General features: G+C 41.4%; 2 protein-coding genes across 2 annotated transcripts; both read right to left on the bottom strand.

Moving 5' to 3' along the window:
• Window positions 1-1,471: 1,471 nt before the first annotated feature.
• On the bottom strand, window positions 1,472-6,674 carry cyc1 (cytochrome c-1). The gene is made up of 7 exons (XM_085777092.1): window positions 6,577-6,674; window positions 4,412-4,602; window positions 4,174-4,300; window positions 3,930-4,087; window positions 2,725-2,885; window positions 2,349-2,449; window positions 1,472-1,935 (listed from the first exon to the last, which is right to left on the bottom strand). Exons 1-7 carry the CDS (start codon window positions 6,655-6,657, stop codon window positions 1,831-1,833), a joined length of 924 nt encoding a protein of 307 aa, XP_085633218.1. The 5' UTR covers window positions 6,658-6,674; the 3' UTR covers window positions 1,472-1,830.
• Window positions 6,675-9,161: 2,487 nt separating this feature from the next.
• On the bottom strand, window positions 9,162-12,164 carry lsm3 (LSM3 homolog, U6 small nuclear RNA and mRNA degradation associated). Its single transcript, XM_085777099.1, has 4 exons — window positions 12,125-12,164; window positions 10,803-10,913; window positions 10,466-10,561; window positions 9,162-9,843 (listed from the first exon to the last, which is right to left on the bottom strand). The coding sequence occupies exons 1-4, from the start codon at window positions 12,143-12,145 to the stop codon at window positions 9,763-9,765; spliced, it is 309 nt and encodes a 102-aa protein (XP_085633225.1). The 5' UTR covers window positions 12,146-12,164; the 3' UTR covers window positions 9,162-9,762.
• Between the last annotated feature and the right edge of the window lie 449 nt (window positions 12,165-12,613).

Below are 12,613 nucleotides of genomic sequence, written 5' to 3'. Positions count from 1 at the left end.
AGTTTGCATGTATTGCATGAGTTAATGTGTTTTATACAACAGTTAGTTCCATAAGTGCTGTGCTGTGCCACTGGCCACACACAACTGCATTCAAAATCATTGTAACATATATTCTTCAATACTTTATGATTTTAACATTTGAACAAGCATTCAAACAAACACAATAGATGGCACCAATTTAGTTCTATAAATTGACCAAAGACAAATAAACAAGAGAGGACACATTCTTTGTCTACAAAACATGCAGACAACTAAGACAAAGACAAAATTAAACTGGAGGTACTACAATGTCAGTAGTACACCACATATTAGAACTCAGATAGAGTAAGGGTGTAACAGCAGGAAAGTTCAAAGTTCATAAAGGATCGTCAGAAACGCATGATCTGATATCACCAAGTAATTAACAGCCCAGGAGCGCTGTTAGAACCAACCGGTTAGGTTTAGTCCTGGGCTGTTGTTTACTTGGTGATATCAGATGGTGTGTCACAAACAGCATATGCCCTCTAGAAAAATATTTCTGTTCCATTTTGGCAATAGCAAGCATCTTAATGATAAATTGAATTAGTCTATGTCAGGAACCAATGGAACAGCTGTGTGTTGGCTAGACTGTCCTCCCAGCTCTTCTGACATCAACATGTACAGGTACTGTATAGAGAAAAAAGCTGTCACAAAATGGGAGATCAGTGCTTAGAGTTTGGCTGAGAGAAGTAGATCACAATAGATGTGGCTCTTTGGTTTCTACTGCCCAAATAAATGAAAGGATAACCAGTTGTTCAAGGAGGGACAATGGGAATAAACAAATAAATGGGAAGGTTTTGGGGAAAAAAAAAAAGGTTCTGATGTTCCTGTTGTTATTATCCATAAATTTCAATGAAAGATTTAGAGTTTGTGGGAATTTTGACTCCAAGTGAATGGTTATCAAATCAAATAGTAGGGGTTTCAGAAACATAGGCCTTAGATAATTTTAGGTATGAATTCACTTTTGCCCCTGACTGTCTAGATACAGATTTGTAGTAGTTTAGAAGCCTATCAAGTAAGACTACTGGGTTCAGGTTTTACACCATAGGTATTTGGGCATCATCTAATTCCTGAGACCCCTTGAGGGAATTTCAATTTTTTTTTTTTAAAGTATATTTTTTTGGCTTTTCATTCCTTTATTTGATAGGACAGTTGAGAGTGTGACAGGAAATGGGAGGCAGAGATGGGGGGAATGACATGCAGGATAGGGCCGTCCGAGGCGGGACTCGAACCGGGGCCGCCTGCAGCGAGGACTACAGCCTCAACACATGGGGCGGGTGCTCTACCAACTGAGCTAAACACCGCCCCGAGGGAATTTCAAATTTGATGAATCATTCACCGGGACTAGGATAGATACTCGATTTTAGTCAAGGTCACCATGAAATAAGACGCTTTAATGAAATAATGAAAATAATGACATCTGACTGACTGAAACACACACAGAAACAGAGAATTTCATTGAACATAATTTATTTGTACAGTAAAACAGAGGTTCATAAGTGAAAGGGAGGATGGACCGACACAAACCCAGGATGTTTCACCATGTCTCTGGTCTCATGTAGTTGTTGTATCTTACAAAGACAGTAATAAATTGATCAGTCGACTGTGTCTGATAGGAGAATAACTGTTACCAGCGACGACTTGATGCAGATCAAACAAACATTAAACTTTGCGGAGGGTGCTTTCAAGAACACCACACCTCCCCTCTTCGAAAGACATATTTATCATAGTGAGGTGAGCGTCGTGGTGTGATTGAGCGCACCCCTGTGGTTGGTTTTAAGCCCAAATAGGGGGATGGGGTTATGTTTCCTTTTACTTAGGGGGCCTGTATGCAATCTTTCTGCTCTTCAGCACAGACCACCTGTGTCTCTTCAGGTAGTACAACAGAGGGATGAGGATGGCCGAGCCCATCAGCAGCTGAAAGAACCAGAGAGGGGGTTGTTAGTCTTTCTACAGGGTCCATGTTCACACACACAGACACACACACACACACACACAAGAGTTTACACCTGACTTTAACTCTCCATCCAACTACACTAACCATCTAAACATCTTTGCAGTAGAACCTACAGATCACAGGAACCTATTTGGAGTTGTCATGTTACTGAAAGCTACACTCCATCGTCTCAGGCTGCTTCAGTATTTCTGATGTAGTCAAGTTATTTTGTCCTTCAGATGTCTCAGATACTTCCTCTTAGTTTCTTGTCACTTATATCATTTTGACCATAAAACTACATATTTCATCTCTTAGACATATTGCTTAGGCACATGGATCATCAGAATGGACCCAAACCCCTTGGGCTAACAAGAGTCCCTGGTGAATGTTGTACCTTAAGTCCCATGCGTTTGCGCTGGTCATGCTCCGGCTCAGCTGCCCACCTCAGGAAGGTGCACACATCCTTAGCAACCTGGCTCATGGTTGCTGGGGTTCCTATAGCAACAGACACACAAAGAGGATAATGATTTTTTTAAGTACACATCTGTAAAACCTGCCTTCACAGGGAGGCTAAGTGATGACATTCAATCTTTTATAAACAAAAACCATAAAACCAGTAGTATTCAATGAAGTTGAGGAAGCTGCATTCTTAATGTCTAATCTGGTAAAAAATGTTGATGTCTGATTTAAGATGAACGTTTCAATTCAAAATTTCAAAAACAAATTCATTCACAGTAAAAAACTGAGATGCACTCTGCATGCTGACTCACCGTCCTCGAACTCCAGCACCTCGTTGTAGATGGGTGGAGCCATGCCGATGGCTTGGCCAGGGAAATAGGGGTTGTAGTAGAGTCCTTCTCTAACTGAGACTCCAGCTGGAGGCTCGCAGTATCCTGTGAGCAGGCTGAACACATAGTCCTCTCCTCCATGTCTGAGTGGAGCACAGAAGAACACCACAGACGTGAACAGGTTAAATTCCCATCAGTGCCGACTTATTTTCATTGTCACCACAAAGTAAACAATGCAATACAATAATACACTGCAAAAGACTGATAACTTCAAAATATATATTTGTATTTACACACGGTTTTCAAGGTGCAATGCACGAACTAGAAAAAAACTACCACTACTGGTGTGAGGTTGCAGCCTGCCTCACTCACTCAGAGTGAGCTTTGATGACAATAACCACGGTCATCACTCTTTCAGTAAAAATGCATCTGGCATTCCTAATCACACATCAGTTTGCCTTGCACTAACGTAATGCTAATAGTGAACTGGGGCTCAGGAGGCAGAGTGTGTTGCCCACTACTCAGAAGGTTTACAGCTCAGTCCCCAGCTCCCCCAGTCCACATGTGAAGTCAAGTGCAAGGGAAAACACCTCGAATAGCCCCTGATGTATCACTGGTGTGTGTGAAAGCTCTTTTAAGATCAGAAAAGTGCTGCATCAATGCAGTCCATTTACCATTTAACTATTATTATTAACAAGTTAAGTAAACATTTTTGTGTAGAACCAGAGGCCACCTCCGTGGTTAAAGCATGTGTGAATGTACATGGGGGACTGTTCAGATGTAGCGTCTTTTGTACGCACAGACCCATTACTTTCAATGTAGACACGTGTCATGCGCGCTCACAACGCAAAGCAAACGCTGTAGTGGCGACGCACTTGGTTTTTTTTGTGCATGTGAATTTAGTGGTCAAAATAGGTTTTGTGGCTCCAGGTGGGTTTTAATATGGTGGGAAAAGGCCCAAACACTCTTTTAATGCTAAAGGTTGCCGACTCCTGGTGTGTAGACTGCAGCTTCATTGGCCATAAACACTTGTGACTGCTTCCCCTCAGAAAAATGTACATGCACATGTGTTGATTTGTCAAGTCAAATCAACATTGCAACATTCAACAGTTTTATTGAACATTGCAGATTTCCCTCATACGGTGCAGATTTCCCCAACTCTTATCTTTCAGTTTCCTGTTAGTCACCTGGCATTGACGATGTAGCTAAGGTCAGGAGGTAAGGCTCCGTTGTTGGCCACCCGGGCTGCCTCAGAGTTGGCGTAGGGCTTTGGGAAGTAGTCGGACAGCTTTCCTGGCCGGGTGAACATCTCTCCACTCTCATCAGGACCGTCCACCACCTCCACCTGAGGGCAGTAGAGAAAGCAGCTCAGTCTCTCAGGACTTAGGGTCGGGTGGGTGGAACAACTCATGGCAGTGTTTCAAGCCTCACCTCCTCAGCGATGACCTTCACCTCGGCCTCTGTGTGCGACACTCCCACCAAGTTTCTGAAGGCCAGGTACTCCATACTGTGACAGGCCGAGCACACCTGCTTATACACCTGGTAACCACGGCGAATGCTAAGAGGAGAAGAGTGAGAGAGAGAATTAGTTCAAGTTGATAAAATGGACATCACGTAAAACAGAAACTGAGACTATCAGGTCATCTAAGCTCTGGTTAGTGAGTCACACCTTGCGTGGTCCAGAGAGGACAGAGGTCCAGCGTGGCTCCAGGGGTACTGTGGGGGGTGGAGCTCCAGGTCAGAGGCTTTGACAGACTGGTGCAGCATCAGGGCAAGCCCTGCCCCACCAGCTGTGACCACACCTAGCGTTGTCAAGGCAACTTTCTTGTTCCTTGGCAAACTGGTGAAGGACATGTTGACCTGCAAAGGAACCAAAGAGTGACCATGTAAAAATAACATTCATGTGATTGATGTGTTGTATGTCTCAGTGTTTGCATGATTAAATATCTGTGATTTTCAGACTATTGGTTGGAGAAAACAAACTATAGTCTGACACGTATCGCTTTTTGCTTTCTTCAAAATTAAGTTCATTAAGTATTAACCAGTAGTGGAAAGTAAATGTACACATCAGTGTCAATAAACTTGGTCCTGGACTTATATGGGCAGACATTACTCTACTTCAGAGGTCTTCAACAGGGGGTCCAAGGAGGTGCTGGGGGGGGGGTTGGTTGATTAGACAATGTTTACCATCTTTAGTATATTTCAAATAAAAACGTCCTTTTGAATTGTCTGCATGATTACCATGCAGTTGACCGGCATTGTTGACATTGGCATTGGTATCAGTGAACAAGGTCTGTTTATAAATGGCAGAGGGATGGCTACCGGTACTCTACTCACTGTACACTGTACACGTTTAGAAAAAACATGAATATATCAACCTGTGTGTCATTTCAAAAGCCTCTGCCCCCTTGTCTCCGTCAGTTTGGGGGTCCCTGGTCTCAAAAACGTTGAAGACCCCTGCTCTACATTATAATTCCTTACTAACTGTGAAATTCATATAGTATTCTCACATTTAACAATGATTAAATTCTATCCTGACATATTTATTCACATATATCTGTTTTTATCATTTGTTTATCATGGCGCAAGGACATACTTTGTATAGACTAATAGGTTTATATTTTATGTTAATCTTCAAAATCAACTTCCTATTCTCTATCTTTGTGTAGAAGGAAATACTATAATGTAATTATTGTAATTTATCTAAAATCTATAGGAAACACAAGATTTACAACTTCAATATGCTGCATTACAGGTGCTAAGCACATGTAGCCAGTTATGTGGCTTAGGCTTACAGGTTAATTATCATAAATCGAAATGGAGTTTGGTGTTTAAGATATGTGAACTACTTCTATACAACTGACATTTCAAAGCTTGTTGCTTTGAAATGACTTTGCACACTCATAGTTAACATGTCACCATATGGATGAGACATTGGCATACATATATCTGTAGATGACAATATTAGACTTACATTATAAAAGGCTGATACTGTCAATAAAACAAATAGTTAAAATAAGCAACAGTATCTCTGGTCACAGGTTAGAGATGTCGCGTCCACAGCCAAAGGCATGGGGGCTACATTTACAGTGACTTTCAGTGAAAAGTAAAGTTTAAAACGTTGATAACAGAGCTAACGTTACATTGTGCTGTAATAACGTTTAACATAGATTTTGATCGCAGGTATGTCACTGATAGTTTCACGTATAATATTACTGCCGTTCATAGAGAGGACGATGAGCGCTGCTTCCACACGTTCTGCCGGTCTTTTCATGCCAGTGAAACACCGTAGATGACTGAAGCGGCTTTCCTCCGCCGGAAGTCCTCTCAGTCCTTGAAAAGCTAACCTGCTAACAAGCCGATGGCCGTTAACGTTACACGACTATTTCTAACTGGTGGTTCACGACTACATCACCTACAAACACTATGTCCACACATCCCAGTGTCGGTATTTGTCGTACAACTTTCACCTCAGTGACCGAGCTCCTTCACAAGCCGGTCAACACTGCACCGAGAGAAAGCTAGCCGGTTAGCTTGCGACACAGAGTGATGACTCCCGAGTCTATGCTCCCGTGTTATAACCGTTTATGTGATTTGTTATATCATTTTGGTCGCGCTGCCAGTCTCCATGCTTCAACAATGACAAAATATCAGAGAAGTTACAGCCGCCGTCGTTCACGACATCAAGAAAATAGTGGGGACACGAGTGACCTTGTCTCACCCCGCTGACAGCAAACATGCTAGCATCAACCCGGGGCTAGGACGCCTTTCTATCGCACCAACATTGTAATAACGGGCCCGGGTGATCAACACATCTAACATCGATCGACCTACCTTGGGCGTCTTGATGGTTTTCGGCGAGCTGAGGAGAGATCTCCCACTCCCCGCTAACACCACAGCCCGTAGCGCCGCCATCTTGTCTGCGTTTGTCTGCTGAAAGAGGCTACTGGCTACCGCCTGGCCAGCGATGAGCCGGGAACCGGATGCTTCCGGTTCACCTTCAAAACAAAACAGCGTCCGCAAAGTGCACTGGATTGTCATTGGATGGGACGTCGGTCACCACTACTAGCAGAATAAAATAAGAGAAGCCCCAACAGTTTATTTTTATTTTAAACCAAGTGCTAATAGCCTACCAGAGATGGAAGAAGCTATTGGATATGTTATTTAAGAAGAATTATCAATTCCCTTTAATATATTGATAATTTAACATGTAAATGATCAGTTTAATTAAATGTGTATGTCTGTGCCTAAATGAGTGAATTAGATTTGTCTTGGCTGTTCTGGAGGTCAGACTCAGTTTGATCAGTGTCTCTCCTTCAGTGGCTTTAATAATACTTAAAACACCATGGAAATAAGCCAAATTATGATTTGTGTGGCTTTCCATACTGTCCCCTCTTTTGTGGACCATTTAAATATTATTATATATTATATATTTCTCGATTTATGTCAAGCGTCATTCTGCTTTTATTTTGAAGGTAGCCTTCACTTACCGGAACTACATATTTTGATTCATTCTGGTAAATTGACGAAATCCTTACACAACCTGAATTTACACAACTTGTTTTTTTTTGAACAATTAATTGTTTTTTTTACCCGACCCCCATCCGTATGTTACATAGTCTTATCTCAGACTTAATTTGGCGCAATATTGCTATGTTTCTTTTATATGTGCAGCATGTTTTATGGGGTAGCCAATGCTCTATATTTATTGTGCTTTTTTTCCCTCTCTTTTCTGCTTTTGAGTGGGAAGAAATTCTGTTTCGTATCGGACCATAGCCTAACGTAGTCTACCTATCATAGACATAGAATACCTGCATGAATGCCGGTTCCTATCCTAATAAAAAAAAAAAAGTGCGATAGGGAATTCATCTGATCTACATCTTAAGACCTTTGTGATTAAAAATTTCAAAGGCTTAAGTTTGTAATGAAGTGAAGGCCTCGTAGTGGCATCAGTTTTCCAAATATAGCTAAAACTTCATATATTTGATGAGTCCCCCAATGAACACATCTGTGTCCAGACTCATATCGCCACCTAATGGCAAAATGAAACAATGTTTTACCCTGCACATCATGATTATGCACTGTTGCCTCACAGCAAGAAGGTTCTGAGTTCCCCCAAGACCTGGAGTCTTTCTGGTGGGGGTTTGCATGTTAAAACAAGCATTCACTTTCAGCAACCTTTCATTACATTCATCAGTTGGCCTTCAGTGTCTATGATCCTGGCAGGGGTTCATGTTTGTCACTGGCAGGTGGTAAAGCTGTCCTTTCTCCTTGGAGAAACGACTTCAGGTCCTGTAAATTCTTGGGTTGTCTTAGCTGAATGGCATGTTGAGACTTAACCACGTCAGGAGACTATGACGGCCTCTGAAGAGTCGACTTAGCCTTGTGTTTTGTGTCATTGTCATGTATGAAAGTCAAAGTGCATCTCATGCACAGCTTCCGGGCTAATCAATGTAATTTATCCTCCAACATTTTCTGATAACATGTTGCATTCATCACGCCATCAGTTTGGACTAAATTCCCTGTACTACTGTAGCTCACACAACTCCAAAAGAGACTGGCCTCAATCATACTCTCTACTCTCTAAGCACAGGTCTTGTTTCCTCTTCACGGATATAGCTGTGTCTATAAACTTTGATTTTGGTCTCATCACTCTAAATGACTTAATTCCAGATGTTTTCAGGTTTCTCTATGTGCTCTTTGGTATATTGATTTAAGTGGGCTTTAGTGGCTTACCTTGACTGTGCAACCCATTTCCTCATGCACCTCTTTTAGTTCATCATCAAACAGCAGAGAAGCTGGTTTGTCAGCTTGTCGATTTTCCTTTGCAGCCTGAACAAATGCAGCGGTGGCTGAAATCTTTGTTGGTCCAACTGACTGCAGTTTGGTATGGTAACCTTTACATTTCTGCCTCATCAGAATTTGAATCCTGTTGGTTGGCATTCTCAAGTTTTTACAAAGCATTTTATATCCTTTTCTTGATTAATTAGATTCAACTAGCTTTTCTTGCAGGCCCTTTGACAGCTCTTTTTCTTTCCAAGTGGATCAGTGTCTAGCAAAGTCAGTGCAGCCCTGGATTTCACATGCAGGGGTCTCATAAGAGCCAGTAAACTCATAACCATTTTTACAGACACTTATTACAAGCAAATCAGTCATAGGTGTTGAAAAAATAAATAGCCCTATAAACCTGAGTGTATTTTATCAGGCCAAACATTTACATGCACACTTTGATGAGGACCATTTGGGTGGTTTCAGTTATCATTATGGTTTATAAAGGGCAAACGCATGTATAAAATAACAAATGATCTCACATGACCTGTCTGCCAGGGTATGAAAAATTATGAGAACTATGTAGCAGCCAATTTAGTAAACTGAACTGAGCTCAATTAACATGAAAAAAACTATCTTTTCACACAAGATTTTGAAACAATTTACATTTTTTTAATCAAAACCAAATGAAAACAGGTGTTCACACAATCTGATCATGATATCAAAATCCACCAACTATGCAAAAATATATAAAAAAAAAACTCAACTAAAACCAATAGGAACAAAAAGACCTTCTACGATATAGGGATAGGGTTGCCGGATTAGAAGAACCAAGTTTAGCCTTGGATCAACATTAGTCTCACTTGAGGAAAAAAATCTAAATGGTTTTGTTGAAACCTTGATGACATTAGTAACATGTTGTGGTCAAGATGCTGAGGTTTAACAGTGACCACATCACTTCAATTAAATAACTTAAGCTGTGGTGATTCATTTACCACTGGACTCAGCAAAGTCAAATCAAACATCCTGAGAAATAGAACTGACATGGTGAAATCCTCAAAACATCTAAACCAGGTATATAATATGATGAATAAAAAAATAATAATTGAGGGTCTTCTTATCCCAAAACAAACAAAAATCCTCTACACGCTTTAGAGGTTGTGTTAGGGGCTGTCGTCATGGTAGCACCATCCCCTCCCTCAGGGTTAGAAACCTCCTAGCTGTTAGGAACACACTAGGAACTGGTAGGGGTTAGCCCACCCTGAGCGGCGGCGCTACAAGGACCACACCGTCTCCTCTGACAAACAGCATGGGGATGTTCCTCTTGGTTGACTATGGGACAAAAAACACAAACACATCTTATATGAAAAATAATGACATTTCCTGTAAACTTTGCAAAACTATTTTTAATTGTGGAACATTGTGAATTATAAAGATTTAAAGTCCCCCTCCAATGAAAATCGTGTTTTTCATGTTGTACACATGTTCCTGTGGGATTTTTCTGATGCTCGAGGACATATCTGCAGCAAAGTAAGTCTGAGTATTTCTGCCTTCAAATTGCTGGGAAACCAACGGCAGACGCTGACTGGCAGTTTCAGGCAGACTGGGGTTGATGTGTCACAACCCCAGGGCGGGGCAATAGTGCTACAAGCTCCCGCCCCGCTCCGCACCTGGCTCAAAACTGAAAGGCTGGACAGCTCGGTGTAAGGTGCCCCCCCCCCATCTCTCTAGCATGCTTCACCCATATGTAGGGGTGTAACGATTCGTTTTAACAACGATTCGATTTGAATCATGATTCGTGGGTTGCTGATTGGATTCAAGGACGATTTTGGTTCATTTAGAACGATCCGATCCGATCCGATTCAGTGATTTGAAATTGATTAATTCATCGATTTATCACCATGCATCACATGTGAGAAGTGTTTCAGGAGAGGAAAACAAGCCCACATTGTACCTTGTAGAGTTCTTCATACGTCTCCTCATCGATCTCCACTGTCGTCACAGTCTCCTCCACATCACCCAGGATCATGTTTAGGTGCTGATCGTAGGCCTGGAACAACCACAAGTGTGAAATAGGAATACACAATAAAAGGGTTAGAAAGAGAGGAAACCAGATATACATACCAGAGGCAACTAAACAGGTTTTTATTATTTTTTTTAAATCTCTGGATGCCACGCTCACTCAATCCTGGTCTACAACACAAAACACAGAAGCCTACTACACAATACAGATGTTTCAGAGGTTTTCGGGCAGCACAAGAGGATGCCCTGTGTGTGTGTGTGTAGCTTACATGTAGTCGGCCACGCAGCTCTCTGTCATTCCTCATCTTGACGTAGATCCGCTCATCAAGACTGAGTCTGATTAGGTCAAGTGGCTCCTCCACTGTGTTGGTGGTTGGTTGCTACAGCAGATGTAAAAGAAAAACATTTGTTACACCAACAACAGACATGTTCTCACGGTTAGAGATAAGGATGTGTAGGATATATTCCCTGTCAAGGTTATAATTTGATTTAATCTAGGCATGTAGCAATATATCTGATTGTTTTGAAAGAAACATTTGCAATTATTTGAGAATATCCAAAATGACAAAAAAGCAAAATCACTGCAGAGAAATAACCATCAACTATCACTTTAATTTTGGGACCTTTGAAATTGAGTCCATGGGACAAGTTGACTAAAAAATCAACAGCCAAGAATTTTAATAATTTTTGTCAACATCACAAAGACAAAACCCATTGAGGCTTTCTTTGTGTAAAAGTTGCATTTTGAAAAGAGCGTAACAAACAGTGACTCCATGTATTGTGTTTCAGAGAGATCTACAGTGCAGCTAGCTCTGACCTGTCCCATGTCATACTGAAGCTACACTTTGTGATACTGTGTGGTTCACTGTAGCCCTCAGGTCTACAGAATAAGGGAAGCTTCCCCCAGAGCTTGAGTCTACTGTGCAGCTGCCAACGTGCACTACAAAAACACAGAGACAGATGAACGAGCAGTCTGAAACCAATTCATTAAAAACAAGTGAAACGTGTAGTTTTGGTGCAGATCTCCACTGCTGGGGACAGCTCATAGCAACTTTGATTTTGTGTTGTGGAGCCTTTGTTCTGCCACTGTTAATCACAGTACAACTGATATTTACACCAAAGCTCACCAGAATATTTATTACTGGAGATGTAACAGTAGAGGGCTCAGTTCTGTTGTTTCCGATTCGGTACTGAACCCACTGTCTCCAGTTACATTTATGTCACGTTGACGTATATTGGCTTCAAATGACGAACTCAAATCGTTTAGCAATTAAACTAACTGTACAGTGTAAACAATGATAACTTTGCGCTTACTTATAGTGAACAATCTTTAAAACTTTAATTCAATTTAACCTCTCGCCAGTCCACAAACACGTTTCTTCACGTTAACCATAGCATCACTAGCTAAGTTAGCTTGTTCGTCTCTCGGCCTCTTCGGGCTGTAAACAGAGCAACAACAACTCGCAGTAACAACACAATCATGCTCACACACGTGCAGCAGCAAAACTGTGTGTCGTCAACATTTCCAGTTTATTATTTACGTGCCGGACTGTTAAACCAACTTAACAGAACTGATCCCAGCTGCACTGACCTGCTCCACTTCGTCCGCCATGATGCTTGAAACTGCGTCATGTGGCATGAGCTGTGCGGGTGTTGCCAGGTCCGCAGAAAACCAGACAAAAGCAGGCGTCAGAGGCTGCAATCTTGCCCCGTATTCCCAGCTGGATGTCTAGTTAGTATGATTAACTTGTGCGCTATTGAGCAATATCCGAAGAAATTAGTAATAGGTATAGGCACGGTGTCGAAAGTGTTATTATTCTATGGTACAATGATTAATTTAAAGCCTTATTTGAGACGCAGTTGCCATTCAAACAAAAAGAATGAACATACAAAACAGAAAACAAACCAATCCAATAAATTAGATGACATTTATATTTCCCAGTTATTTTTTATCTTGTGTTCACCAGCCACCCATTCCACTCAAACTTGTTCAGTTTCTTTATTTAGGCTATCTTGCTTTGATTAGGACTACTTTTTGATTTGTGTTGTTGTCATGTCAATGAAGTGTTTGCTGTAATCA

Source organism: Trachurus japonicus, chromosome 5, assembly GCF_045865225.1.
Source record: "Trachurus japonicus isolate A0001 chromosome 5, Traja_1.0".
In the NCBI taxonomy this organism is placed as follows: Eukaryota; Metazoa; Chordata; class Actinopteri; order Carangiformes; family Carangidae; genus Trachurus; species Trachurus japonicus.
The sequence above is the reverse complement of the archived record's forward strand: the minus strand, read 5'-3'. Positions and strand labels throughout refer to the sequence as shown.

Bases quoted from the DNA above. Each gene is read 5' to 3' on its own strand.
- cyc1 (XM_085777092.1), bottom strand. From the start codon at position 6,657: ATGGCGGCGCTACGGGCTGTGGTGTTAGCGGGGAGTGGGAGATCTCTC. The intron at 4,088-4,173 runs GTGAGGCTTGAA...TACTGCCCTCAG, and splicing joins TGAAGGTCATCGCTGAGGAG to GTGGAGGTGGTGGACGGTCC. The intron at 1,936-2,348 runs GTACAACATTCA...TGGTTCTTTCAG, and splicing joins GCAAACGCATGGGACTTAAG to CTGCTGATGGGCTCGGCCAT.
- lsm3 (XM_085777099.1), bottom strand. From the start codon at position 12,145: ATGGCGGACGAAGTGGAGCAG. The intron at 10,562-10,802 runs GTAAGCTACACA...TGGTTGTTCCAG, and splicing joins AGCTGCGTGGCCGACTACAT to GCCTACGATCAGCACCTAAA. The intron at 9,844-10,465 runs GTACAATGTGGG...TTTGTCCCATAG, and splicing joins CGTATGAAGAACTCTACAAG to TCAACCAAGAGGAACATCCC.